Source organism: Rhododendron vialii, chromosome 3a, assembly GCF_030253575.1.
Source record: "Rhododendron vialii isolate Sample 1 chromosome 3a, ASM3025357v1".
In the NCBI taxonomy this organism is placed as follows: Eukaryota; Viridiplantae; Streptophyta; class Magnoliopsida; order Ericales; family Ericaceae; genus Rhododendron; species Rhododendron vialii.
In genome coordinates, this window is record NC_080559.1 from 16,221,106 (window position 1) to 16,248,641 (window position 27,536).

The 27,536-nt window shown below is 39.9% G+C and overlaps 1 protein-coding gene across 4 annotated transcripts; it reads left to right on the forward strand.

Annotated features, from left to right (window-relative positions):
- The first annotated feature begins 3,442 nt into the window (after positions 1 to 3,442).
- Positions 3,443 to 23,575, forward strand: LOC131318728 (regulator of nonsense transcripts UPF2-like). 4 transcript variants are annotated; one of them, XM_058348670.1, is made up of 18 exons: positions 3,443 to 3,696; positions 4,034 to 4,125; positions 5,105 to 5,192; positions 6,367 to 6,569; positions 6,894 to 7,238; positions 7,848 to 7,952; positions 8,098 to 8,225; positions 9,343 to 9,519; positions 10,495 to 10,576; positions 12,033 to 12,323; positions 12,438 to 12,635; positions 12,751 to 12,852; positions 13,448 to 13,699; positions 13,789 to 14,007; positions 14,424 to 14,594; positions 19,476 to 19,661; positions 21,155 to 21,628; positions 22,515 to 23,575. In XM_058348670.1, exons 2-18 carry the CDS (start codon positions 4,063 to 4,065, stop codon positions 23,028 to 23,030), a joined length of 3,600 nt encoding a protein of 1,199 aa, XP_058204653.1. In that variant the 5' UTR covers positions 3,443 to 3,696; positions 4,034 to 4,062; the 3' UTR covers positions 23,031 to 23,575. The 4 variants fall into 4 exon arrangements, with proteins under 4 accessions (XP_058204653.1, XP_058204656.1, XP_058204655.1 ...); XM_058348673.1 differs by having other exon boundaries at positions 3,483 to 3,696; positions 3,969 to 4,125; XM_058348672.1 differs by having other exon boundaries at positions 3,497 to 3,625.
- Positions 23,576 to 27,536: the final 3,961 nt, after the last annotated feature.

The following is a 27,536-nucleotide window of genomic DNA, read 5'->3' on the forward strand; positions in this document are numbered from 1 at the left end:
GCTTTTAATTTAATTTTTCGAACAGCCCTAGTATGCTGTTCAGACCAAGGAGGAGGATTCTTCTTAAGTCTGTCATATAATGGTGCAGAATCCTGAGCCAAATCTTTATAATAGTCTCCTATATAATTGAGACTTCCTAAAAACCTTTGCAATTGGGTTTTATCTCTAATTTCATCTGGAAATTTAGAAGCAAATTCTATACTTCTATCAATAGGGATAATTTTCCCTTGGTGAATGTTGTGACCTAAGAATCTGACCTTAGTCTGGAATAATTTCATCTTAGGCGCAGAAACAACTAAACCATTTCTTTTTATCACATCTTTAAAAATTCTAAGATGTTTAACATGCTGATCTATGTTCTCAGAAAAATGAAGGAAAAAAGAAGGTCTCTGCCAAATGTTTTAAATGTGGCAGAATAGGTCATTATGCAAATAAATGCAAGACCAAAAAGAAATTAGAAGAACTTCAATTAGATGAAGGGTTAAAACAGACCCTTTACAAAATTTTAATTGATTCTAGTGATTCTGATTCGGAAGATCAAATTAATGATCTCTGTGAGAATGAAGATACCTCTTCTACTTCAGAAGAGGAGGAGATCACTAATGATTGCAATTGCAATGGCATTGAATGTTCGACTTCTGATGATTATTGGAAGGCAATAGTAGAAATGAATGGTCTCAGTGTGAATGTTCTAACTGAGAAACAGCAGGGTCTTTTAGAGGTTATTGATCAAATTGATGATCCCCAACTAAAGATGAAGGTAATAGAAACTTGTATATCTTCAATGAAAGAAGATGAGGAAGAAAAACCCCAGCTTCATGATAAAGCCTTTTTTACATATAAAATGATTTAATAACTTAAATGTAAGATAACATTCAAGGTAGTGGGACGTCACCCAAGTCGCGTTCGGATTTGTCCGGCCATGAGGACCCGAGAAGGGTGATTTGGCCTATTGCTCCGGTAAATCGTTGACAGACGTGCTATCAGGAATGTTCCCTTTCATTTAAAAAAAAAAGGCTGGATTATGTTATAATGGAATATGTAAGCACTAACACACCCATCTCAAACATGAGAAGGCCATTTCGTTCTGATAATGATAGAATTAAAAATTCTGAATTAATAGAATATGCTAATGTGCAAGAACAATTAAATCACTGGACAATTCCTCCAATTCGTCATTCTATTATATACAGACATGGAATGTTTGAATTGAAAAGTAGCATGGCAATTAAAACTGTTGAAAGAACAGAAAGCCTGGAATTGAATAATAAGATAATTAATCTTATGGATCGCACTGATCTACTTGCACACATGCAAAATTATAGGTATGTTCATATAGGTTTAGTGCAAATCGCCCTTAAACCTTTAACATTACTAGGAATGGACACCTGTTTACAAGTCACCTTGCGCGATGGAAGGTGTAATAATTGGAGATCCTCAATTATTGGGGCAATTGAGACCAGCTTAAGTCATGGTCCTGTTTATTTTAATGCTTTCCCTGATTTATCTCTATCTCTTACGGATAGGAATATAGGAGAAGCTTTGAATTGTAGAATCCAGACTAGAGGTTATGATTTCTTGCCTAGATCCGAAGTTATTGCTGTAATTTATAGAATTTATTACAAAGTTATGAATACTATGAATCCCAGGGTACGTATGATGCGCCCTACAGATAGAACTGTTTTAATAGAATCTAATATGTTGACATCAAATGTTGCAACTAATAGGTTGATTAATTGGGAAGAAATTACCTTCCCTGATAGCTGGACTATGCCTAATGCGGTTCCTCCTAGACCCATTAGTAATACAATTGAACAAATAGTTCAAGATAATGATGGCACGGTTTTCTTAAATTTTAGAAACTCTCAGGCCAGTAGTTATACGAGAAGTTTGAGTTCTCGAAATAATCAAACTCCATATAGAGTTAGCATACCAAATACTAGTCGACATTCGACATCAGAAATTCCAGAATCACATCATCCGGTAGAGGATGAGAATTTGATTGGGATAAGATTATCCCAAAACCAAATACCTCATGGGGTTTATACTCACAAGAATAACACAGTAGAATCACCTACTGCTAGTGAGATGGCGTTTAGTCTTAATAATGATAATAGGGGCTGAACTTAGGAAGGAAATTAATGCAGAATTTCAACTCCCAAAATAACAAGAGTTTAGGAGTTGGTATTTCAATAAATATAATTCTGGTCAATTACAAAAATTCAAGAATGAATTTTATGATTGCCTTGAAAGCCAACAAAAAATTATACCTTTCACTCAATGGTTTTATGGAAGGTATTGGCTTGAATGTGATAGATCAATAAATGTTATACAGGATTATCATAGGAATTGGAGGTCTATGACGGGAACTGTGATTCACGCAGTTCATCCTCCAACTATACCCTTGTCTATTGAGGGCAATTCTGAGCCTTTAAGTAGGCTTCTACTTCTGCTTGGGTCACCTTTGGACGACCCCTACCACGAGAAGAATTTCCTCGACCACGACCTCTATCTGGTGGTCTGTTCATTCTGCAAAATTAAGCAGTAGATAATAAAGTTAGCTCCAATTGAAGCCTGTCAATAGTTAACTGGAGAAATTCCATATCCCAGTCTTCATCATCATCAGTTCCATAATTTTGATAATGCCGCAATAATGCCTCTCTGGTATGAACCCATCGTAGAACATTACTACGAGTATGAGGCTATTTTAAAATTGTCATTTCAACATGGGAGTTGAAAACAGCCCTTTGTAATTTCAGACCCTTTACAAAATTTTAATTGATTCTAGTGATTCTGATTCGGAAGATCAAATTAATGATTTCTCTGAGAATGAAGATACCTCTTCTACTTCAGAAGAGGAGGAGATCACTAATGATTGCAATTAATTAATTTGTTAGTAAACTTAATTATTAAACCTTAATTGTGAAAAAGTAATTAAATTTGCATTTAAATATTTAATGTAATACATACTAAAATTTGAGATTGTACAAGGGTAAAATGATCATTTGATAGATTTTTACATTATCCACCATTCTTTAGCCACCCATTTTATCCTTCATTCAAACTAAGTATTATTTAATCACCATTTTTTAATACCTCATCCAAACCAACTACTTTTTAATGCACATCAATTTGTTACACATCAACTACACCCCTCTCATATACATGTGGATCCTTAGCATATATTGTGAAATTCTCACACATGCATGTAAGAGATGTGTGATTTTTTCCAAACCCACAACCGAACAAGTACTGTAAATTGCTCGCACATGCATATAAGAGATGTGTGATTGGGGTGTGATATATTGAAGTGTCCGTAGCATTTTCTCTTTTAGATATCTACTCTATAAAAGTCACAATAATATGGGCAAATTCTCCATAATTAATCCCCTACTATTTTGTCTCCCTCTATAAATAATCCCTCAAAAACTTATCAGCGCCCAATCGGGCCCTTACTCTCTCTTATTTTTCGTATGAACGAACCAAACACTACGTGCCGCAGCAACATACAACGAACACAACGAAGTAAAATCCTAGCTCGATACACAACTACACATAAAAGAAGCGGAGGAACGGCGAATCGTTTTGGGGGGGGCAGAGAGAAACTGCGAAGAAGAGAGTACAGGTGATTCGTCTCTCGATCGAACTTTCAAGCCTCGATTCAGCATCTCCATTTACGCAGACCCATCGAATAAGGTAAACACATGCACAGAACCTTGATTCTCCCGTACCTGATGCCTGATGCCGTACCCATGGTTTCCCGAAGCCGTCCCCAAATACCGCGTCATACCCCATTTTTGCCTTACCCGTACGCTTACCGGTACCCCGTACACATACTGGCGACTTTTCCCCGTGCTTCATAGGTTTTGATTTAATATTGGAAATATAACGTCTCCTTAATGTTTGATTGCTTTTTCCTGCACAATACCTTTTTTTCTTGTAACTTTCCATGGGTTTCATTATTACAGAGGTTTGCTTCCTTTGGATTTGTTTTCGCTTGTCAGTCTCGTCAATTCGCTTTCCTTGTTAACAGGTAATTATCGCTAGTATCTCTATAGGAATATGGATCAGCCTGAGGATGAATGTCAGGTGGGGGGTGAACATCATGGCAAGCAAGATGATGAGGTCAGCTTGGTCTAGTTGATATGGTTAGATTGTTTCTATTAGTTATGACTTGAATTCTCAAAAGTGTGTTCAGTTTCACTGTACATTGAATCTATGTGGTTATTATCATTTCTACGTTCTTGAATACCGGTTAGAGAGGATTTTTCCTGTTCAAATATTATAGGCGAAATGACGAGTAGATTTCTTGTCAAATTGGCCCTCTAAGTTGATTTTAAATGTTTGTTGGACTATGTGCTAGGCAGCGATGGTTAGACGTTTCAGCTATTATGGTTGTTTGATATTAAGTTTTAAGTATGTCCTGTTCTCTCACACTTTTCAAATGAGAGCTTATGTATTTGTATTCTACAAGCCTAAAGGCTAAAATTTTAGAGATTTTTACCTCTACGTACAGGAAAGTGAAACTTAATTCCCATTAAGGAGTGATGAAATACTTAATTACCACTAGGTCCACTTTTACAAAAATACATTTACCATTAATGGAAGTGTCACCCTAGGGTTTTAGGGTATCCTAGGGTTTTAGGGTACCCACTAGGGTACTCTAGTACCATTGGGTACCCTAAAATCTTAGGGTACCATAGGTTTAGGATACCCTAGGGTTTAGGGTACCCTAGGGTTTAGGTTTAGGTTTAGGCGCTTTCATAGAGCCCTAGTGTTTAGGTTTAGGAACTTTCATAGGGGTTTAAGGGTGCGCTTTCCTATTATAGGGTTTTAGAAGTTTAGACACTTTCATATGGTACTCTAGGGGTTTAGGCATTTTTATAGGGTACCCTAGGGTTTAGGCACTTTCATAAGGTGCCCTAGGGGTTAGGCACTTTCAGGGTTTAGGGTTTCAATGTTTCATTAATTAGAGGAGACCTGGTGGGAATTACTTTCTATTTTCTGGACCTAGAGGTAACAAGCCCAAAATTTTACTAGTACCACTTTTGTAATCTGGAAATTTACTACTATTTATATTTGATCTTTTATTTTTTTGTTTCAGGATGCTGTTGCACGACAGGAGGAATTTAAGAAGTCAATAGAAGCAAAAATAGCTCTTCGTCAAAGTAACTTGAATCCTGAAAGGCCTGGTTAGTCGTTGTTTTAGCATTTTTCTTATATTGAACGTTACCCACATATCTGATATTGTCACGAGTTGATTGTTTTTTGCAAAATCGGATGTCCATAGTGATGCCCAATCTCTTCATGTATTGTTCGACTCTGATTTGTTATGCTTTTGGGAGTGCATTCAAAGTTGTATGGTGGTTAGTGGGAAGCATCAGCCGTTCAATGCGCTGGAACGTTTGGTACTTATCCAGAATTGTACCATTACTGTTGTCAGCAAAGATAGATACTGTGGACAGCTGATTGGAATTATAGAAAACAATGTTGGTCAGAGAAATAGGGTTAGATCAAGAAAATAAAGTAGGTGGTAAGTGCTTAAGAAGATGTTGGAAATCCTACATGTCTGCACTGTGATATAATAAGAAGCCATAAACCCCATAGTGCCGTATGATAGAATATAGGGTACCTTGAAGATGACTACTCCATCAGTTTAGTGTAGTGGGAAAGAGGAAGTTGTAATGAGTGATATGATTGGAAATCAGGGTGTTCTAGTTCTTAAAAGAAGTTAATAGAAGATTTTCTGATTTTTTTTAAGTTGGTCCCAGTGGGTGCGAATCTTTCAATACTTTTTTCTTGATTAATTAATTGAGTAATAGTGTAGTAGAGTAACCTCTTGATTACTTTTTCTATTGATGAGACTGTTGAGAGTTTCTTATAATCACAATTGCAGAGGTGCTTTTTCTCCATTTTTACTTGCTGAAAATACCCTTTTGGATGCTACAAAGGTTTTCTTTTAAATGCAGTAAGTTTGCATATTAGAGAGGAAAAAAGACTTTTAGAAAACAAAGGCATTGAGTGCCGAAAAAATTGAGGGTATTGTCGACTGATAAAAGCGTAGGTTTTTTTTGTACAAAGTTAGTTCCACAATTCATTTGTTGGAATGATGTATATATTTCAAGTTGCTTGTTAAGCTCAACAAATGACTACTTGACTACATAATAATTCAAATGAGATAAAATAAGATAATACAAGCAAATCTATACATGCCATATTCCTTTTCTTTTTGTTTGTTTTTCCAAGATCACAAATTATGCCGCCCAACTAGAAAATGTAATTGTTGTATATTTCAGCACAACATATTAATATCTTGGACATGGATGGTTTTTCGCACACATCGTTACTATATTCTCTTGGTTGCAGACTCTGGTTTTCTCAGGACATTAGATTCCAGCATTAAGCGCAACACCGCAGTTATCAAGAAACTCAAGCAGATTAATGAAGAGCAACGGGAAAGTTTGATGGATGATTTGCGAAGTGTCAACTTAAGCAAATTTGTTAGTGAAGCAGTGACAGCTATTTGTGATGCCAAGCTTAGATCTTCAGACATACAAGCTGCGGTTCAGGTACATGTTGATTTGAACTGCTGCATTTTGTACAATACGAGTTATGGTTTTTTCCTTCTTACAAGTCTGTCTTTTTTCTCCCTTAAAGTCCTCTTTTTCTGAACTTTATCTGCTAAAGTTGTTTCGTTCTGTTCCATCCGATCACTAAGAATTACACTCCGGGTTCCATGCCGAACCTTAACCACTGTGCTACCATCTGCGTTTACTACTGAGAACTTTTTATTTCCCTGGAACCGTGTCCAAAAACTTTAGTGAGGTCTTCCTCATTTTCTGTATCAAGCATGTGTGTTTACTTCCGTTTTTTCCCTTTGTTTCCCATTGTAGATATGTTCTTTGCTTCATCAAAGGTACCAAGAATTCTCGTCAAGCTTGGTTCAGGGCCTCTTAAAAGTCTTCTTTCCTGGGAAGTCTGGGGATGATTCTGAGGCGGACAGGAATTTAAGAGCCATGAAGAAGCGCAGCTCTTTAAAACTCCTTTTGGAACTTTTCTTTGTTGGTGTCACAGAAGACAGTGGCATTTTCGTTAATATCATAAAGGACCTTACTAGCGCAGATCACCTGAAGGATCGAGATGCAACTCAGACAAATCTCTCTCTTCTTGCCAGTTTTGCACGACAAGGGAGAACTTTCCTGGGACTTCAACAGTCTGGACAAGAACTTCTTGAGGAGGTGCAATATTTCTTTCACTTTATTTTTCCTTTCCTTTTTCTATTTTTTTGCCTTATGATTTGTCTAAAGTTGCTTCATTGCGGATGATGTTTCATGGTTATAAATTTCGTTCATTCTGGATCTGGATCTTTGGGTGGAGCTAACCTTTTTTTATGAGAAGACGTGTACAATACTTGTGTTTCTCTAAACTGAAGACTAGGACTAGTGCTCTATATTCAACTCTGGAAGGTGCTCCATACCCTTGAGAATACTCAGCTTTGTTTGTATTATTCACGATTAACTTAAGTATATGTTAATCAGTTCTTGCCAATTTGGATTCATCTTAACCTTATGTCTCCACTGTGTTCTTAAAGCTGAAATTTTCCTGCTGATAAATGCTTCTGATTTTGGGGTTTTTCCCCCTTCCTTTCAACTGTTCTGCATTTTTTATAAACAAATCAAGGGTTTTTGAATGCATATTATGCACATCTATTGAAAGTCCAAGGTAAGCATACAATATGCACAGCTCTGTTGTTATCTCCATTGACATCGAGTGGCCTTTTGTCTTTGGGTTTTCTCTTAGTAGGTATTCTGTTATGCTGTATTATCAATCCTGACAAATTATTGCAGTTTTTCAAGGGCCTCCATATCACTGTTGATCAGAAGAAAATTTTCAGGAAGTCATTGTGTGCATATTATGAAGCAGCTGCAGGACTTCTTCAGTCAGAGCATAGTGTAAGACGTTGATCGCATTCTGAAAGTTTTCCCCTCATTTTCTAGGTTAAGGTGCTAAGAAGATTTGTTGGTTGATGTCTGCATGTTATAGTCTTCTTTTAACTGGTGTGATTGTTTTTGTTCCCCCCACCACGCTGAACTGAAGTCTCTTCGTCAAATGGAGCATGAAAATGCAAAGATCCTGAATGCAAAAGGAGAGTTAAGTGATGAAAATGCCAGTTCATATGAAAAGCTGCGAAAGTCTTACGATCATCTGTATCGTGGTGTGTCAGCGTAAGTTTTTCATTCTGTTGATTCATGCTGTACCTATTAAAATGTACCTACTCTTCTGAACATGTTGCGCATGGCGAAAGAAGTTTGAAAGCTTATTAGTCACATCACAGAATTGGAAACTGGCTCACCATGCCACCCCCATTAGATGAATCAGGTTAAAGCCATTAAATATAAAGATTGGATTTGTGTAACCTTTATTTGGTGCAATGTAATGGCAAGCAGGGTGCCTTGTGGCAGCCTGGCCATGCCCGTGAAGCAAGCGTGCTTGAGTCTTGACATTTGAACTGGTCATTATTAAATTAGACATCTCAATATTTCATGGTTGGTACTTCTTTTTAAGTCTATGATGTCCTCATACATAGATCTCTCCGGAATAGTTCTTGATGATCATGGTCTGAAAACTTATTCATCTTGTTGCGCTGATTATATTTTGTTAGTGCTAACACAAATGAGAATTGGAGTTTTAAGATACTTAGATATCTTGAACTTAAGTAATGATATGTGACTGGTGCATACAGATAGACTGAGTTTGGTTCTTTTACTAGCGTAGATTAAAGTCATATGAAAGACTAAGGAAATTGGAACCCCTTGATTGTTTGGCCTACATGGATTCTGAAGATTGAAATTACATCCAAACCTGGGTAACTAGTAATGTAACGTAGTATGGATGCGGTATATTGGTTCTATATTGAGGCTAATGTCATGCTGTTCTTGGTCCTCTTCAATCAACACCGTGCATTCCAACACTCGAGATCAATTGGAGGATCGATGTTGGCATTGGTGGTTACTGTAATGTGATCTCTGATTTGACCATTTTTTTTATTCTTTATTTATTAGAGATGTTTATAGTGTCCTAGTTCTTACATAGTTTTTGTTTGCTTGGAGTTATTACTGTGAAAGTTATGTGAAAATCCAGAAAGGCAATTGATCATGCTAGTTGATGAGAATTCCATGAAAATTAGAAACTATATTGAGAAAATTGTCCTCTTAAGAACACGAAGGGAGTTATTTTTATGTGGGTCCGTTATCTCCTCAGAATATCACCTATAATTATTTGTCAGTTACATTTTCCCATTTCCTATAATTCATTTGGTGGTTGTATTTCTTCATGTTGCAGTTTAGCTGAAGCTCTTGACATGGAACTTCCGGTGCTGCCAGAGGATGGTCACACAACTAGGGTCACAACTGGGGAGGACACATTATCACCTGGTTCTGGAAAAGATTCTTCAGTGCTTGAAGCAATGTGGGATGATGAAGATACTAGAGCTTTTTATGAAAGCTTACCAGATCTCAGGTATATAATTGTCACACAACTGTGTCAACAGTAATTCATGTTAAAAAAGTAACATCTTTTGTTTGGTTAGATAGTTCTAGTTGGTGGCAATGACACTTTAAGTGAAGTGTCTCCAACTTGAGGTTACTGACACACATGACCAGTGGTGACTCCAGAACTTGGCGAGCATGGGGTCGTTCATTGTGTTGCAAACGAATTGAGCCATCCTCAAGCTTGACTCGGTATGCCTCATCTCGCCTTGTGCTCTACCTGGTTTGTAAGAACGAGCTTGAGCCAGCTGAATATCAAGCTCGACTGGTAAATGAGCTGAGCTGAGCTTGGTTCGGTTCAGTTCGATAGAGGATCGATCTGCTCAATAAAGGCTGGATAAGCACTTGATAAGGGTTCGATAAGATCTCCACAAGGGTTTGATAAGGTTGAGTAATTAATGTTCCGATGTACAACCTTATTCAAAAACAGTAGAATTTTATGTTTTTCAAAATAGATAGTAATTATTTTTACTTGTAAGGTATACACTTGTATATTTACCTAATGCAAATTTTATTTGTCGTCGTGGACCCGTATGTAAGCAGAAATGTGGTCCCTCCATTCCAAAAAGATTGTCATTTTGCAGATCACTAATCTTTATGGAATGGAGGTAGTATGATATTTTGACTTGTTTTTCATTTTTTGAACCACTAATCTTTTTGGAACGGACATGGTATGATATTTTAACTCGTTATAGGGCTCGTGAATTACGAAGGCTATGCTTTATTTTTTATTGGTCTGAGTTTTGAGCGATATTTTGAGAGGTGAATTTTAAGCGAGAGAAATAATCTATTGTGGTGTCAACTATAAGTTTTAATGGGGTCATTTACTAATTATGAAAAATCTCAGTATAATAGAAGTCAAAAAATATGTTTCCATAAGGTTGCATGACCCCATAGCCAATACATTGCCATCGCCATTGTACACATCTTGTGTTTTTTTCCCCAGAGCATTTGTTCCTGCAGTATTACTGGGAGAAGCAGAACCCAAGTTGAATGAGCAATCTCCGAAGACACAAGAACAACCATTGGTAAGGAATTAGCTTCCTGCTCATTTTACAGCCTTAATTTTTCTTCCGTCACTTAGAACCTATATAGCTGATTGTATTTTGAATTTGGCTTTCTCTAATAGCTTATGGTCGCTCACATTATTGAATCAGTTTATCATGTATTTGCAACTTATTCTTTGTCATCTATGGATTGCTCGCAATTTCATCCAGGATAGCAACAGCAACGTATTCCTTGGCTTCAAGCATTTGTTTTCTGAATACATCGTCTTACTTTTCAGTTATTTTTGCTTCATGTCTCCACAATTTTGTAGGAATTTCTAAAAATTGTATCTGGATTTTTGCTTTTTTTTCCGAATAATTCCTGAATTAGATAGAATAAAATGGTCGAGAGTGTCAAGAGTGTTCTGTGTCAAGACCTACCACCAGCATGGCAGAATGTATTTTTGTGACCTGCCCTTAGTTGTTTTTCTTTCTCCGTGTGCACATGCAAATGTCCTGCATAGTAGCTGCTTTGTCATAACCATTTGTGAAGACCAATCTGTCGCAGGCTTTCTCGGTGTCTTGATCTTTCTGAAGTTTGTCATGTTCCGTTAGCTTATCCGTAAATTTGCTTTCGTTCCCAATCTGCTGTTGCCCCTGCACATCGACACGATTTTTTTTCATGTGCATGTTACAAATTGAAGAAATAAAGGAAGCACAGAATAACAAAAATAAAGGAACTATCAAGAAAATGATTGTTCTCCTGGACTAACCATAATATTATTGACATATTTCTCTTAATCTCGTTCGTCATTCTTTACAATAGTAGCTCTCTATGTTCTTGAATGAATGAAACTAGAACTGAAGTCCCTTTTTATAGATGAAGTTCCAGGGACTAAACTTGTAAGTACACAATACCACAGGGACTAGAACCGTATATAATCCACCGCCTGCAGAAGTGTTCTGCTACCTCACCGCTTCAAGGGTGAGGTCATCCATAGGACATCAGTTGTTTAATACATTATCAATTCTCGTTTTACGTGGGTGATGATTTGCCTCTTATGTTTTCTAACAGCCCATTTGAATTTTGAGAAAATAGTGTTAAAAGGGAAAAAGGGGGAATCCTACCATGATGAATAAAAAAGGTGAGAAATGGTAAGCAGTGATAGGTTTTTATTGGCTCATTTTTGTTTCTCACCAACTCCCACCCCCCAATATTTTCTCCCCATTTATTACAAACCAAAGAGATTCTAAGTGCTGCTGGAAAGATGCTGTCCATATTTGTATTGAACCATTATGTCTGGATTTTGTCTGTGTTTCAATGTATATATGTGCTGCTTTTGCTTCTGCATTGCAGTTGTTAATGCCATTTAATGTTGAAAAGATCTGTTTTCCTGGAAGTTGTGTATGGGAGATGGTCTAAAATATGTTGAAGTTTTTATTCTATCTTCTATATGATTCTCGTGTAGCTACTTATACAGAAAACTTCAATTTGTAGGATTCGCCACCTGAATCAGACCAAGGCCAGATGGCTAGCCTAGATTCGGCAGAAGTTTCTGCAGATCCTGGAACTTCTCAGGAGGGAGCAAATGAGAAAGGTAAAGACAAAGATGAAAAGGATAAAGAAAGGACCAGAGACCAAGACAAAGAGAAAGGAAAAGGCAAAGATGCTGAAAGAAAGGGCGAAACTGAAAAGGAGAAAACTAAAGGTCTTGAAGGGACAAATTTGGATGGTCTATTGCAGAGGCTACCCAGTTGTGTGAGCCGTGACCTTATTGATCAGTTGACTGTAAGGACCCATTCTTGCTTAAGGCTTACAGTTTATGTTTTTTTCCCGTTCTGCTTTCTAAAACATATGCCATCTATCCCTACACCTTACTGTTAGATAATGTTATTTTGTCAGGTGGAGTTTTGTTATTTAAATTCCAAATCAAACCGGAAAAAGCTTGTGAGGGCTTTGTTTAATGTTCCAAGAACATCTCTAGAACTGCTGCCATACTACTCACGGATGGTTGCCACTCTGTCAACTTGCATGAAGGATGTCTCTTCCATGCTCTTGCAGTTGTTGGAGGAAGAGTTCAACTTTTTGATAAATAAGAAGGTTTATTCAGTATCAATGCCTTTTCTTGATAAAAGTTGCTGCTTTTAATAGTGGAAATGTTTCGTTTCTTGATTTACCAACCATGACATTATAGTGGACTGCAATTTTATTCCAGGATCAAATAAATATTGAGTCAAAGATCAGGAATATTCGGTTCATTGGAGAACTCTGCAAGTTCAAGATTGCTTCAGCTGGCTTTGTTTTTTGTTGTTTTAAGGTATTACTGGAAGTGGTTCTTCAATAGTGCAGTTGTTGCAACTTTGCAATAGATGCATGTCTCCTGTTAAAACTGAGACCAATTAGTCTATTGCAGACCTAAGCTGCACATGGGGTGGATTGCACTTTTTGTTGGAAAATTAACCGGAAGTTTTTGAGTCAATTGGGATTTGAGAAAGATTTGTACTTTTAGCCTATTAGGTTGAGACAAGACAACTAGTTAGTATTGCTGTTATACTTTTTTATTTTTTGATCGGCAAAGAGAATTTCATTGATCATAAGTTATAAAAAGAAAAAAGGAAAAAAGTGATATCGAGTACAATGGGAAATGAAATGCATGAGAGAGGTTCGAAAAGTAAATGTACTTTTCTAGTGCTGCTACTCGCAAAAACACAACATAACTCTCAGCCTCACCTTTTACTAACTAAAATGATATAATAAAAAAAGATGGAAAGAGGCTAACTAAAAGAAAAAAACAGTAAAGGTAATGCTTGACTACCCAACCAAAACCACAACCAAATGCCCAATAACACCAAAGCCTATAATGTATTGCTGCTGTACTTGTGTTATGGCTGACAGTGGTTGTCTTTTACCAGACTTGTTTGGATGACTTTACTCATCACAACATTGATGTTGCCTGCAATCTTCTCGAGACATGTGGTCGTTTTCTTTACCGCTCCCCTGAAACTTCTGTACGCATGGCTAACATGCTGGAGATTTTAATGCGCTTAAAAAATGTCAAAAATTTGGATCCTCGTCACAGTACACTAGTGGAAAATGCATACTACTTGTGCAAACCACCGGAAAGATCTGCACGAATCTCAAAAGTCCGTCCTCCATTGCATCAGGTATAAATTATATTTTGGTTCAGTGATTTTGCATCTTATATGACTTGATATCACTGATCATTGAGTGACTTTTCTGGTAATCATTGTAGTACATCAGAAAACTACTTTTCTCAGATCTCGATAAGTCCTCCATCGAGCATGTGCTAAGACAGCTTCGTAAACTACCATGGAATGAATGCGAGCCGTACCTTGTAAAATGCTTTACGAAGGTTCACAAGGGCAAGTATGGTCAGATTCACTTGATTGCTTCACTTACTGCTGGCTTGAGTCGCTATCATGATGAATTTGCAGTTGCTGTTGTTGATGAGGTTGGTTCTTTAAAATCTTATTGGTGAGCATTTGGTTTCTTCTCTTATAAACATGTTAACTGCAATAGGGTGAGATTCCTTCTTTTGCACTTTGAACATGTCCCCTGGTTTGCGGTACCAAGAAGATGCTCCTTTTATTGGGTGATCACCATTAGTTAAAGGCCGTTCCTACCATTTTGCTGCTTTGTTTTTTGCTTTTATAATCTTTTTTCGTATATAAGTTCTGTGCATTATCATAATGTAGCTCAACCATGATGCTTGCGCCTCATCTAAGACTAGTTTTTGAGTATGCATTTGAGTTGCATGATCTCTTTGACCAAAGAAAATAAAAACGTCGCTGCATCACTATGCTCATTTTGTCATATTTTTCAATCAATTTGTGCTTTGGTAGTAACTTCAACTTGTTTTACTGTCAGGTCTTGGAGGAAATCAGGGTGGGACTAGAGTTGAATGACTTTGGGATGCAACAACAACGCCTTGCCCACATGCGGCTCTTAGGGGAGCTGTACAACTATGAGCAATTGGATTCGTCTGTTATTTTTGATACACTCTACTTGATTCTCATTTTTGGCCTTGGGACCTTAGAGGTATGGCATTACTGATATCTTATTTTAGAACATTTTGGTAATAGTTATGGATAATGTCCTGTATGTGCTCAATTTTTTTCAGTCAAGGCCAAAGGGCAGAGTTGCCAAGAGTGGGCAATTGCCTCCACCTTCCTTTTGAGAAATGCACTCTTAGCTTCAGTTTTGTAAGAGGTTCTTCAAAAGTTACCCATTGGGATTGTACCCAATTCCCACATCTTGGTTCCATTCCCTCCTTTTTCTTTGGTAGTGTACCAGTTTCTCTATCCCTCTTTTCAAATTACCCATGTCAACTACAAGTAGTGCATACTTTCGAAGACCTCGCGCGTGCTTGGACAAGCGCGAGTAAAGAAGCCAGCCCAGGACTATAGGATTTGTTTAGTAGCTTGGACTATAGGGACATTAACGGGTAAGACTAGGGAGCTAGTTGACACCATGCTTAGGAGGAGGATTAGTATAGCTTGCCTTCAGGAGACTAAGTGGGTAGGGGAGAAAGCTAGGGAGATGGAGGACACAGGTTATAAGTTTTACTATACGGGTAAGGATCGACGTAGAAATGGGGTAGGTATCGTAGTAGATAAACACCTGAGAGATACAGTAACAAGGAAAGATCGGATTATTTCAGTTAAGCTTGTGATCGGAGAGAGTATAGTTAATATTATTAGTGCTTATGCACCCCAAGTAGGTTTGGATGATCGTACTAAAGAGTAATTCTGAGAGCAGATGGATGACGTGGTTCAAGGGATCCCTTTTGGGGAGAAGCTATTTATAGGAGGCGATTCCAATGGTCATGTGGGAGTGCATAAGCAAGGGTATGAGAAGGTGCATGGTGGCTTTGGATTTGGTGACCTTAACGAAGGTGGTAGGAGGATTTTAGATTTCGCGGTAGCTTTTGACCTTATAGTTGGGAATACTCTCTACGGGAAGCGAGAGGAGCATTGAATTACCTTTAAGAGTGGAACCAATAGAAGCCAAATCGACTATTTTCTTGCTAGAGGTGCAGACCGCTTGACATGTAAGGATTGTAAGGTTATTCCCGGAGAGTATCTAGTGGCACAACATAGACTTTTGGTGTTAGATATTTGTTTCAAGGGGAATAATAGAAGGAGAAAGGAAACTAGATGCCCACGGACTAAATGGTGGGACCTAAGAGGGGAGAAACTAGAGGTATTCATGGAAAGAATGTCTCAAGAAGTACGGTGGGGAGTGGAAGGCGATGGTGACATTATGCGGAATACGATAGCTGACGGTATTAGAAAAATATCGAAAGAAGTCCTTGGGGAGTCAAAGGGAAAATGTCCATTTCTAAGGAGATATGGTGGTGGAATGACGATGTTCAAACCATGGTGAAAGCAAAGAAGGAGTGCTTTAAAAAGTGGTAAAAGGACCGGAATGAGAAATTTTCAGGGTTATAAGCAAGCTAGCAAGGAAGCTAAGAAAGCCGTTAGGGATGCTAGTTGAAAGCCTATGAGAATTTCTACACTAGACTCAATAGTAATGATGGAGAAAAGATTATTTATAAACTTGCTAAGCTGCGAGAAAGAAAAGCTAGAGATTTTTATCAAGTTAAGTGTATAAAAGGTATTGATTCGGTGGTGTTGGTGAAAGACGAGGCGATCAGGGATAGATGGAAGTTTTATTTCGATAAGTTAAACGAAAAACATGAAGGAGGCTTTGGTGGGGAGGAAGTGTATGTACCTGGCGAGAACATAGAATATGAGTTTTATCGGAGAATACAAAAGTTCGAAGTGGTTAAAGTTTTGAAAAACATGAAACCGGATAAGGCCTAAGGACCAGATTGTATCCCTATTGAAGTGTGGAAAAGTCTAGATGACTTGGGGGTTACTTGGTTGACAAAGTTGTTCAACAAGATTATTATGACTAGGAAGATGCCCGACGAATGGAGAAAGAGCACCTTAGTATCTATCTATAAGAATAAATGGGATATTCAAAGCTGCAACAACTATAGATGTATTAAATTGATGTGTCATACGATGAAGTTGTGGAAAATAGTTATTGAGCATCGCTTGAGGATGGTGACTACAGTGTCAGAGAAACAATTTGGGTTCATGCCTGGAAGATCAACCATGGAAGCTATCTACCTATTAAGGAGATTGATAGAAAAATACAGAGCAAAGAAGAAGGATCTCTATATGGTTTTCATAGACTTAGAAAAGGCTTATGATAGGGTGCCTAGAGACATCATATGGTGGGTTCTTGAGAGAAAATGAGTGACCAAAGGGTATATCGAGGTGATAAGAGACATGTATGAAGGTGCCGTCACTACCATTAGATCACCAGTAGGGGAAACAAGTGAATTTTCAATCACCGTAGGTTTGCATCAAGGGTTAGCCCTGAGCCCGTACCTCTTTGCCTTAGTTATGGATGAATTGACTAGGCAATTTCAAGAAGACATTCCATGGTGTATGATGTTTGCGGATGACATTGTCCTCGTAGATGAAACCGCTAGAGGTGTTAATACGAAACTAGAAATTTGGAGGGAAGCATTAGAGTCAAATGGTTTTCGGATAAGCAGGAGTAAAATTGAGTATATGGTGTGGAAGTTTAGTGGTACCAGTAGTGCGCATGAAGAAAGAGAGGTGATCCAAAACCAGGAGATACCAAAGAGTGATCATTTTAGGTATTTAGGCTCAATTATTAGTAGAGATTGAGATTGCTGATGATGTGACCCATAGGATCCAAGTGGGGTGGCTCAAGTGGAGAAGCGCTACTGGTGTATTATGTGACAAGAGGGTACCCTCAACATTGAAAGGAAAATTCTATGGAACTGCCATAAGACCAACGATGCTTTATCGAATAAAATGTTGGCCTATTAAGCAACAACGTGTAAGCAAGATGAGTTTAGCGAAAATGAGAATGTTGAGGTGGATGTGTGGTAAGACTAGACGAGACAGAATTAGAAATGAAATAGTTCGTGAGATGGTAGGTGTAGCACCTATAGAGGAGAAGTTGAGGGAAAATAGGCTAAGGTGGTTTGGACATGTCTATCGTAGGCCAGAAGATTCAGTAGTTAAGAGAGCAGATATGATAGCTCTAGGTAGCAATGCTACGGGGAGGGGTAAACCTAAATTGACATTAGATACTGTTGTGCGCAAAGATACGAGTATAATGGTTTTGTGTGAGCAAGTGGCCCCTGATAGAGCTCAATGGAGGGAACAGATTCATGTAGCCGACCCCAAGTGATTGGGACGCAAGGCTCGGTTTGGCTTGGTTTGGTTTGGTTTGAACTCCATTTTTATATTTCTTGAATTGGTTTTATTAAATTAACGTGCATCTAAATTGGTGTAGTTGATGGTTTGAATGAAGGAGAGTCTAATTTGGTTTGCATTTGCTGTATAAACTGCACTCTAACCTTTTCTCTTCAAAAGTAGATTCTGATATGCTTTCACCTGTCCCGATCCCTACATACTTTCTGTGAGCTAAATCGATGGGCTATGGTAGCCCTGGAGGTGATCCAGGATACCAACGAGATCCTGAGGGCTCAGGGTGCTGAAGGCAGAGAAGGAGAGAGCCCAAGGCAGATCCTAGAGAGACCAAATATTGCTCTGGTCATGGCTTGAACCGAGAAATGTGTGTAATGTGTTGAACAAAGGCAATGGTAGTATTGCTCGGCTTGAACCAAGAGTAATGTGTTGAACAAAGGCAATGGTCCTTTATATAGGAGAGAGATGGCCTGAAGTCCAGTTGGACTAAGGACAGGTGGAAGGTCCTCAATGGCTGGTCGTCTGAGGGCTGCAAGCCTATGAGGCCAGAGGTCATAGAGATGTGTCACATTTAGGGGCTGAAGCTTGCAGAAGGTAGGTAGTGGTCATGTGAGGTCTAGGCCATAGGCCTAAGGGTCTACTGATCAGAAGTCAATGATAATGCAGAGACCGAGGAATTGTCCTTCAGTCAACAAGTCTCTCTCTCTCTCTCTGGTCTAAAGTCCGAAGTCTTGAAAGAGCTTGGGCCTTCAGACGATCCATTGAAGCTCAAGCCTCCATTCCACAGTCCTCCATTCCATGCCTCAACCCAAGTATAAGCCGCCAACCTCAGGAGTGGGTTGTCCTTAAGCCAGCCAGCCTCTGGGCTGTCCTTTAGCTGTGACAACCTTCGTTCATGAGGTTACCTTGTTTCCTTCAGTCCTTCGGACTTGGTCCATGTACCCGCAATGGGTTGCCCTTCAGCCTGGCGGTCGTCCTTGTGACGACCCTTCACTCCTGAGGTCGTCCAATCCCCTTCAGACCTGAAGACTTGGTATCATGTACCTACTCTTTCCATACTTAGAAATTACTGGAGAAATCTGAAACAGAACAGGAGCATGTGATTGCTACTGTCAGTCACGTGATTTCGTTATTTAGAAGTTGGAAAATTACGTTTGGATTAAATAGTCTGTTACAACTAAGTACATTCTGTTACAACTAAGTACATTAAAGTGTTCTTGATTTAGGGTTTTTAGGAAAGAAGAGGTAGAGAGAAAAAGAGATGGAAGCAATAATTGGTCCTACACATCACATGTCTTTAGACTTAAAATGAATAAACCAAGAGAACTACGAAAAGGTAGTTGTCACAGCTGTTGTCAAGTACGAAGAGATTTTTCAATTGTAGGGAGGGAGCAGTCTTGTAGAATATTGGGAAGTAGACATAGTTCAGGCATAGCAAGAGTGATTTGGCAAGACCAGGATCGTACCAACTAAATGACAGCCATCCAAAAGTGCGCCCTTTTTCCTGAACAAAAAAGACAATAGGAAGAAACATAATAGACGCCGGTCAACACACCTTCTTTTCCAGTACGATCTTTGCTTTTATCTCTGTTCTGTTTTGCTTTCAGAATTTTGTGAAGTCCTAATACTGTGTACATTTTTTTGCTTTCCATTGTATCAGCAAGATGTGTTGGATCCGCCCGAAGATTTTTTTCGTGCCAGAATGGTCATTACACTTCTGGAAACTTGTGGGCATTATTTTGATCGAGGTTCTTCAAAGAGGAAACTCGATCGATTCTTGATTCATTTCCAGAGGTACATCCTTAGCAAAGGCGCATTACCACTCGATATTGAATTTGACTTACAGGCAAGTCTTACATATCTTTGGCTCCATTTAATGTTTCCCTTTATTGCTGTAGCCATTAAGATTATAGTTGCTGAAAAAACCCACCTTTTTGGGGGCTGGGGGTGAAGGTTGTTGGCCCGGAATAGCCAAAATTCAATTTCATATTGGTTCCAGTACCCTTGATAGTTTTTTAGTCTGTTTCTCTCTGTTTCATGCATCTTCTCCTGCTTCCCTTTCCCCTTTCGTAGCTATTCCTTCAATGAATTAGAGGTTGGGTCATGTCGTAAGACCTTAGATTTTCGAGAAAGAAATAGAGGGGTGACGCAACTTTGTTTTCGTTTTTTGAAAGCAATGATAGGACCGCTGGATCGAGAATATCTCATTGTCAATTGCGCTAGGATTACAATGATAAACATAGAATTAACTGTGACAACTTACCACGAAAGATGGTCCAGTGGACTCAAGGGTGACTCCCAGATTTTCATTCAGCAGTGACAAAGACACAGAATTTTTTTTGTAGACGAAGCACTATAGAAAATGGATATATGTATTTTGGTTAAAATTTTATTGGGCCCTGTGTATTTTGTTTTGTTGAGCTATATTATCTACTTACAAATTTAAGTGAATTTTCAAAAACTTAGGCTCTATGAATAATTTAGTACTGATAATATTAAAGAAAAATCAAATTATTTGTATATAAAATGCGAAGTTGTAGGGCATTTTTTGAGTTCAAAGGGTTCACTTGAACCCCCTCAAACACAAGTGCCACCGCCCTTCCTAAGTTGCCCCCATAGGATATGGAGGTCCCAAGGTGACAAGTGTCGTGTAGGGGGTTACATCCTATGATATATTGGCTTGAGTCTGATTTCAATGGGCTCTCGTTGCAGTGCTACTCTGACCTATTGTTGGGTTGGTAGTGTGAAGTAAGCTTTCTTGCAGCAGGGTCTGGCTATGGGCCTTTTACCCGCACAGGACACAACCTCAGAGTCTATCCCCTCCTGCCCTTTTCACAAAACAAAGATCATAATAACTCTTTTTCTGTAACCATAATTGAAAGTGGACTTGATAGTTGCTGAGGATTTTCTATTGTTAAGGCATAGGATACTTTGGATTTGATCTCCTTTGAGGAACATGTACTGACCAGGAAAGCCTGTCACTGGAACAGTAATCAACTTTGGGAATTTCCAACTCTAAAACCCAATGCCTGAATCCAAGCGGCCAAACACAGCAAGAAATAAGAATCAGGAATGGTTGCTTGTGCCATAGTAGCCAATTATCACAGGAATTTAGTGGGGCTTTAAAGTTTCCCTTGAAAAGTTGCTTCGATGACACAGGAACTTGCGCCTTTGCAAGTAGTTAGAATTCCAGGCTCTTTCCCCAACATTCTTCTTTATACTTTCATCCCCGAAAGAAAGATGGGGTAAAAAATAGCTGATGTGTGATTATTCTATACTTTTGTTTGTTAGAACAACCCGCTTTTTCTATTAGGTTGTTCTTATAGTTGAAATTTGCAGGACTTATTTGCAGATTTACGCCCAAAAATGACACGATATTCATCTGTTGAAGAAGTTAATGCAGTTCTGATTGAACTTGAGGAGCATGAACGTACTGCTTCCACAGATAAGGCCTACAGTGAGAAGCACTCAGACATAGAAAAACTTCCAAGCAGTGCTACATCTGGCAGCATCTCAGTGAATGGACAAAACCTTGTGAATGGTATTCTTGAGGAAAATGGGGGAGGTCATGAGGGAATTCCGGACAGTGACACTAATTCAGAGAGTAGTACCATTGACCCAGAGGGACATGACGAGGAAGAAGATTTGGATGAAGAGAATCATGACGACGTGGGCGACAGTGAGGATGATTATGATGATGGTGACGGAATAGAGGATGATGAGGATGAAGAAGTCCACTTTCGGCAGAGGGTCATAGAGATGGACCCTCTGGAGGAAGCTGAGTTTGAAAAAGAACTCAAGGCTCTGATGCAGGTAAGGTGTAGGGATTTGCTTTTCTTGACAGTTCTTGTGGCATTTTCTTTTGCTTGTAATTATAATATAGAAGGAAGACAATTTCAAGTTCTCATTAATTTAAGAGGCAGGTAAGGTGTAGGGATTTGCTTTTCGTGACAGTTCTTTTGGCATTTTCTTTTGCTTGTAATTATAATATAGAAGGAAGACAATTTCAAGTTCTCATTAATTTAAGAGGCACGGACACGGACTAGTGATACGACACGTAGATGTGTAAGTTTTCAAAGAGTATAGTATACGGCCATGGAGGACATCCACAAAATATTATTCTTTTCATAATTGTGGTATGTCATAGTTGACAATAACAATAATGATTTGTCAGGTAATGAATCATTTAATTAAAATGAAAATATTGAACAGTTATGTAACACTGCCTTCTGAAGTCTGAGGAGGTGAATATGTATGAATTTACTTCGTAGTTTTTTATCCTTGTATTCCAAGTTAACTTTATATTGTGTCTTCTGCATTAGATAGACAGAAGTGGTCGCTCAGTGTATTAAGCACATCCAAAGTTTCAACAATGTGACAGAAAAAAAAGAAAGAAAAAGAATAGGGGGATATCATGATATGTTTGGACGTGTGTCCAAACATGCATCTGGAAGTTTCAGTGTCCTATCGTGTCGGTCCACCTTCTTAGAAGTTTATGTGCTTTTTAGGTTGAGATACTATTTAGCAAGCGATATCAAAATTTCTCTACAACTGTCAGTCGTTTTAGTTAAACCATAACGTGGTCATTAAAGCAACTTGGCTTGATGTTCTTGATGGTATTAAGTTCTATCCAACCTACAAGTGACTTGTGGGCTTGCTGTTGAAGGTTACTGAACCATTGTTTCAACTGTAAATGCAGGAGAGCTTGGATTCACGAAAACTAGAATTGCGAGCCCGACCAACACTTAACATGGCGATACCAATGAATGTCTTTGAGGGCCCCACAAAGGATCATCACGGAAGGGGGGGCTTCGAGGTGGAAAGCGGTGACGAGACGTTGGATGAGGAGCCGGGTGGAAGCAAGGAAGTTAGGGTGAAAGTTCTCGTAAAGCGAGGGAGCAAGCAACAGACGAAACAGATGTACATTCCTAGGGATTGTTCACTCGTGCAAAGCACCAAACAGAAAGAAGCAGCTGAGCTGGAAGAGAAACAAGACATCAAGAGATTGGTTTTGGAATATAATGATAGGGAAGAGGAGGAGCATAACGGGGTGGGGACACAACCGACAGGATGGATGCAAAGTGGCGGGGGAAGCAGAGTTTCAGGTCGGGGCCACGCATGGGATGGACACAGTGGAAGGGGGAGTGCTGGATCGCGGAACCGTTATTTTCAGCATTATTCAGGTGGTGGAGTCTATTATAGTAGAAGAAAGTGAAACTAGAACCTTACTAATAAAGCTTGAGAGATGATTCTGCACCCTGAAAGATACGTCGGTTGCAGATACATATACATGAAGAATATGTATATGTGTATATACGTGTCCCTGTGGTGGTGATGAATTCCTACTGCCTAGTTTGGTTTCAAAGAAGTGGAAGGATCTATCTTGATATTTCTCATTATTTGGTGACGATTTCTTCTGTTGGAGATGCTGATGATCCATGCCATCTTTGCCTTTGGTATAAGAATAATCGGGAAATGTTATAATCTTCTACTGCTATAGCCACAAGAGTAAAAGCCGAGGGTACGTCTTCTGGAGAGAAGATTGATTCTCCTCAAACGCTTCATCAAGGTTAGAATCGTATTTTCAGGTGTTGCTGTAATTAGAAGGTAACATTTTGGAAGAGTTCGATGACTCATCCATTTGTATGGGTTTTGTGGTGGCTAAAATTATCTCGCCCAGAACTTTTCAGAACCTATATTTGCCTATGTAGTTTGTATGTATGTATGTAATAAAGGTTGGATACAGAGTAATTTTTGTGATTTCCAGTCGCCTTATAACTTAGACCAAGACCAAGAGTTTACTTATAAAAAAAAAAAAAGTAACTTAGACCAAGAGTTTGAGTCTTGACGTTGTAGGGAAAATTTTAAAATACACCCTCCAAGATGTACTCATGATCTCTTTCTCTTTTTTTGATGTTCATGAGCAATGGGAAAATCCTGCAATGCAGGGCAGCCCACACTCCAAGGTTGTAAGGCGGCCAATCCAGTCGTCCATTTTGACGCCGACAGCTTGGATTTAATCCGAGCTCCTATTGATTCAAGCCGTCCATCACCAAAATGGATGACCAGATTGCTGCTTTGCAGTGTGGGTTGCACTCCAGGATCCCACGGTCTTGTTCATGACCTAGTCTATCGTGGGCCCAATGGTTCCTCATATGATGCAAAAGGGAACCGATCATGGTCTAAAAAGATAGGTTGATCGGATATTGATAGAGGTCAGCAGAGAAATCAACGGGTTCGTTTCTCCTCTCTGTACAACTTGTCAGCTCACATGCATTCACCACCTCTAGCGTTGTAATGTCATGAGATTGGATTATCTGTCTGGAATTTTCGTTCCTGTTCCAGCTCCATCTCTACCACATATATAAACGGACTAGAGAGCTACACCATGTGGTAGAAAAGAATTTTGGTTTAAGGGAGAAATGGGACAAGGTTTCAATATGGCACCATTACCATTACAATTTCATCGAGACTAGATTTTCGCCCTTACGTCAATACTTAAAGTTGGACCCCCACAACTCACAAAGTCTGGTTGCACCCTCGCCCGTGCCCATTCCCTAGTGTTTTTTTTTTATTATTTCGTGTGTGGGGTAACAAAGTTATATTTGTATTGTGGATTCCAAAACAAGGAGCGATTTTTCACTTAGAAAGTAGTCCCTCGGAAAATAGAAATTGCAATGAGAAAGTAGAAACAAGACAATGGAAAATATTACTTGCACCGTCAAGGCCTTCTTCACTACACATTTGTGTGGTCTATTACACCAAATGTGTGGTGAAAAAGGCCATGGATAGTCACGTGGCGGAACTCTAAGAGCACTGAATAATCACTCAATTAAACTAAACAGTGGCTTATCCCTAGTTGAAAGTGGATGTGAGAGAGTGATACACTGGTGAGGTGAGAGAGAATTAGTGAAGTTGAGTTCGAGCTCCAGTTGGGACGCTCCTCCTCCGGTTGAGTTTTTCTTAACTATTTGTTATTAATAGATGAAATTTTCTATGGAAATCTTGTGTTTCTCTCGTGTTTGATTCATGTGTGTTAGTGTGTTTGGTTTGAGGTCCTCGGTGTGAGCACAACAATTGGTATCAAAGCAAGGAAACCTCGGAACGCCGAAAAACACATGGAACCTCTATTGTTACGCATTGGTTCAAGAACAAGTCTGAATCGAAGTTGCTCAAAAATTCGATTTCACAAGTGGGTTTTGTGCACCTCACCGAGACAATTGCAACGGTGGGTGTGTGATCGTGGCTAGTCATCGGATAAATCCGTACGCATGGTTTGAATGGTGGCACATGGAAGCAGTGGTTTTGGTCTGTTTGAGCTCAGATCAAAAGTGTTAGAAAAACAAGTTTTGAACACTGGGTTTTGTTCGTTTGGTCAACACGATCACGAATCTGTGTAGTTTGTCGCCGAAGTTGACGGGGTGGCCCTCACGCGCTGGTCAAAGAAGTCATTGCGTGAGGGATTCACGTGCTGCCCGCGCGAGGTCAGGGAAGATGACACTGACGTAGCACCGCATCAACTGGTGGAGGTCCAGTCAGCAGCACAGTCGTGTGCTGAGTCATCCAAGACGTATTGGTTCATCTCGCATTTTTCGGCCGGGTCATATGCGGAGGGGATTATCGGCCGGTTCAGGCCAATATTGACCAATTTAGGGTGATTCTGGAAAGCGTTCGATGATCCAAATCCAACCCCGTGGTCTGTTTTTTGAGATTCAATTCTGACAGTTCTGGTGTGGAAGATTTATAGCTGGTTCGGGCTACATTTTCGGAGTTTTGAGTCAATCAAGAGCCCAGGGGTCTTTTGTTTCTGTGGTATTGGGGCTCGTGGTTCTTTGATCTGCGGTCCTCCTTCATTGGCTCGTGGGTTTCCTGATCTTCTTGCCTAGCCCTGCACAGTGAACGCACGACTAAGACCTGGCCGGGGTTGCCCGGCAAGGCCCTCCGGCGCGAGGATCAGTATGTGCGAAGAATCGAGAATTGAGTAAGAGACTAGGGTTTTTTTGATAGCGTAGTGTGTGTACCTCTCAAAGTAGTCATCCTTTAGTATTTATAGAGTCTCCCCGACTTGCTCTCCAAGTACCGTCATGTGCCTTGCACGAGCCAGATGGCGTCATTGTGACCTCACAGAATAGATCCGGCAACCGTTTTGGGGTGAGCTGGCACCTCCCATGTGCGCTCATCATTATCTTCTGGCACAACCGTTTTTGTCACGTGAAGAGCACATGACTGAAAAGGTGGCCGAGCCCATGTCTTCGCCGACTCTGGCGGACGACACGAGATGAGAAATTCTACGGAGCCGCCATGCAAAGGGTGGCCGAACCTAAAGAGTCCACTTAAAGGCAGCTGCGGCTGAGGGCTTACTTCTTTAGGAAGGTTGCCAAGCTTGATTAAGCCATGGGTGTCGTAACCTTGCATGTAGCCGAGCTTGGCCTTGGCTTGCTCCTCAACGGACTCGAACCGTTAGATTCGGTGCACTATAATAGCCCCTCAATCTTTGCCGACGCCGAGCGCATGGTGGAGATTGAAGAAGAGCATGCCCGGATCTCACCATGGCCGTACATGGTCGATAACAGGTGGTTAAAAATTTGGCCGAGCTCAAATTGTTTCCTCGGCACCTGTCATGGATAAGCCCCAATAGGCGGTTTACCATGTGTTGCTTCATAGTCCACTACGGCTAATGAGGGGATAGCCGGCACGCGTGAAAACCTGCAAGGCCACTCCATTATTGCCACGTGTTGAGCATCGAGTGGCTGTCAGTTCGGCGGTGCAGCATTTGGGCGGGAACTTCGAAACCCTAGACCTTGCCCTATATAAAGGGGGACGTGAGGAGAGAGAGAATCTCCAATCTTCTTCTCTCTCTAGACCTCCATTGCTGAAGCTGCTCCTACCGCTCGTTCGTCTTTTAGTTTCGATTTCTAAAGGATCTAATCGTCAGACTTTGTCAGAATCTCCAGGTATATGTTTGATTCTTGTTGCTCCCTTCGTTTCTGCAGTTTTTAGGTATTTTCTTCTCCCTTCTTTGGGATTTTTTGCTCTGTATGAATAGTGTCTCGCTAGGGATGAACAGTTTGTTCATCTTCAGCTTCAACCTGTTCTTCTGAGCCCCAGTTTGGATGCTGGTGGGTTTGGCTGACGACGGTGTTGGCCGAGCCCCTCAACTTGTCTTTTTATGTCTCCCGAGCCTGAGTCCTCGTAGGGTGGGCTAGTAGGGTAACCGAGCGTAGTGAGATCCTTGCCTTTTGGCCGACAACGAGGTTCCTCATCATAATTTCCTCTGTTTTGTTAGGTCTGGCTCACCCGATCATTGTCATTTCATCGAACTCTGAAAGTTCGGGGGACGACTCCGGAGAATTGTTCATCCGAGAGTACTTGGATAGGCGCAGGAGCCGACGCCAAACTTCTTCAATTGCTTCGAACATGTCAGACTCCAGTGATTCCAATGCCGAACATGACCATGAATATGACGGCGGTTTTAACACCGAGCCAGAGATATCCTTCACGACGTCTACCCGATCCGACGCCGAACTCGAGCTGGGTCCCGAAGCCGAGTCCAAGTTTCGTTCTCAGGCCGAAGCAACTACCTCATCCCGTTCTAGGCCTAGTGATACCCCATCCGAGGATAGGGAGGTTGCCGACCTCTATGAGAGGGGCAAGTTTTATCCCTACGCCCATTATTTTAACAGAGATCCTCGCGAATACGAGAGTTTTTGCCGAGAGTACA

Excerpts from the sequence above, each read along its gene's own strand:
- LOC131318728 (XM_058348670.1), top strand. The coding sequence starts at position 4,063 with ATGGATCAGCCTGAGGATGAATGTCAGGTGGGGGGTGAACATCATGGC. Across the intron at positions 5,193-6,366 it reads CTTGAATCCTGAAAGGCCTG|ACTCTGGTTTTCTCAGGACA; the intron begins GTTAGTCGTTGT and ends TCTTGGTTGCAG. Across the intron at positions 8,226-9,342 it reads CTGTATCGTGGTGTGTCAGC|TTTAGCTGAAGCTCTTGACA; the intron begins GTAAGTTTTTCA and ends TTCATGTTGCAG.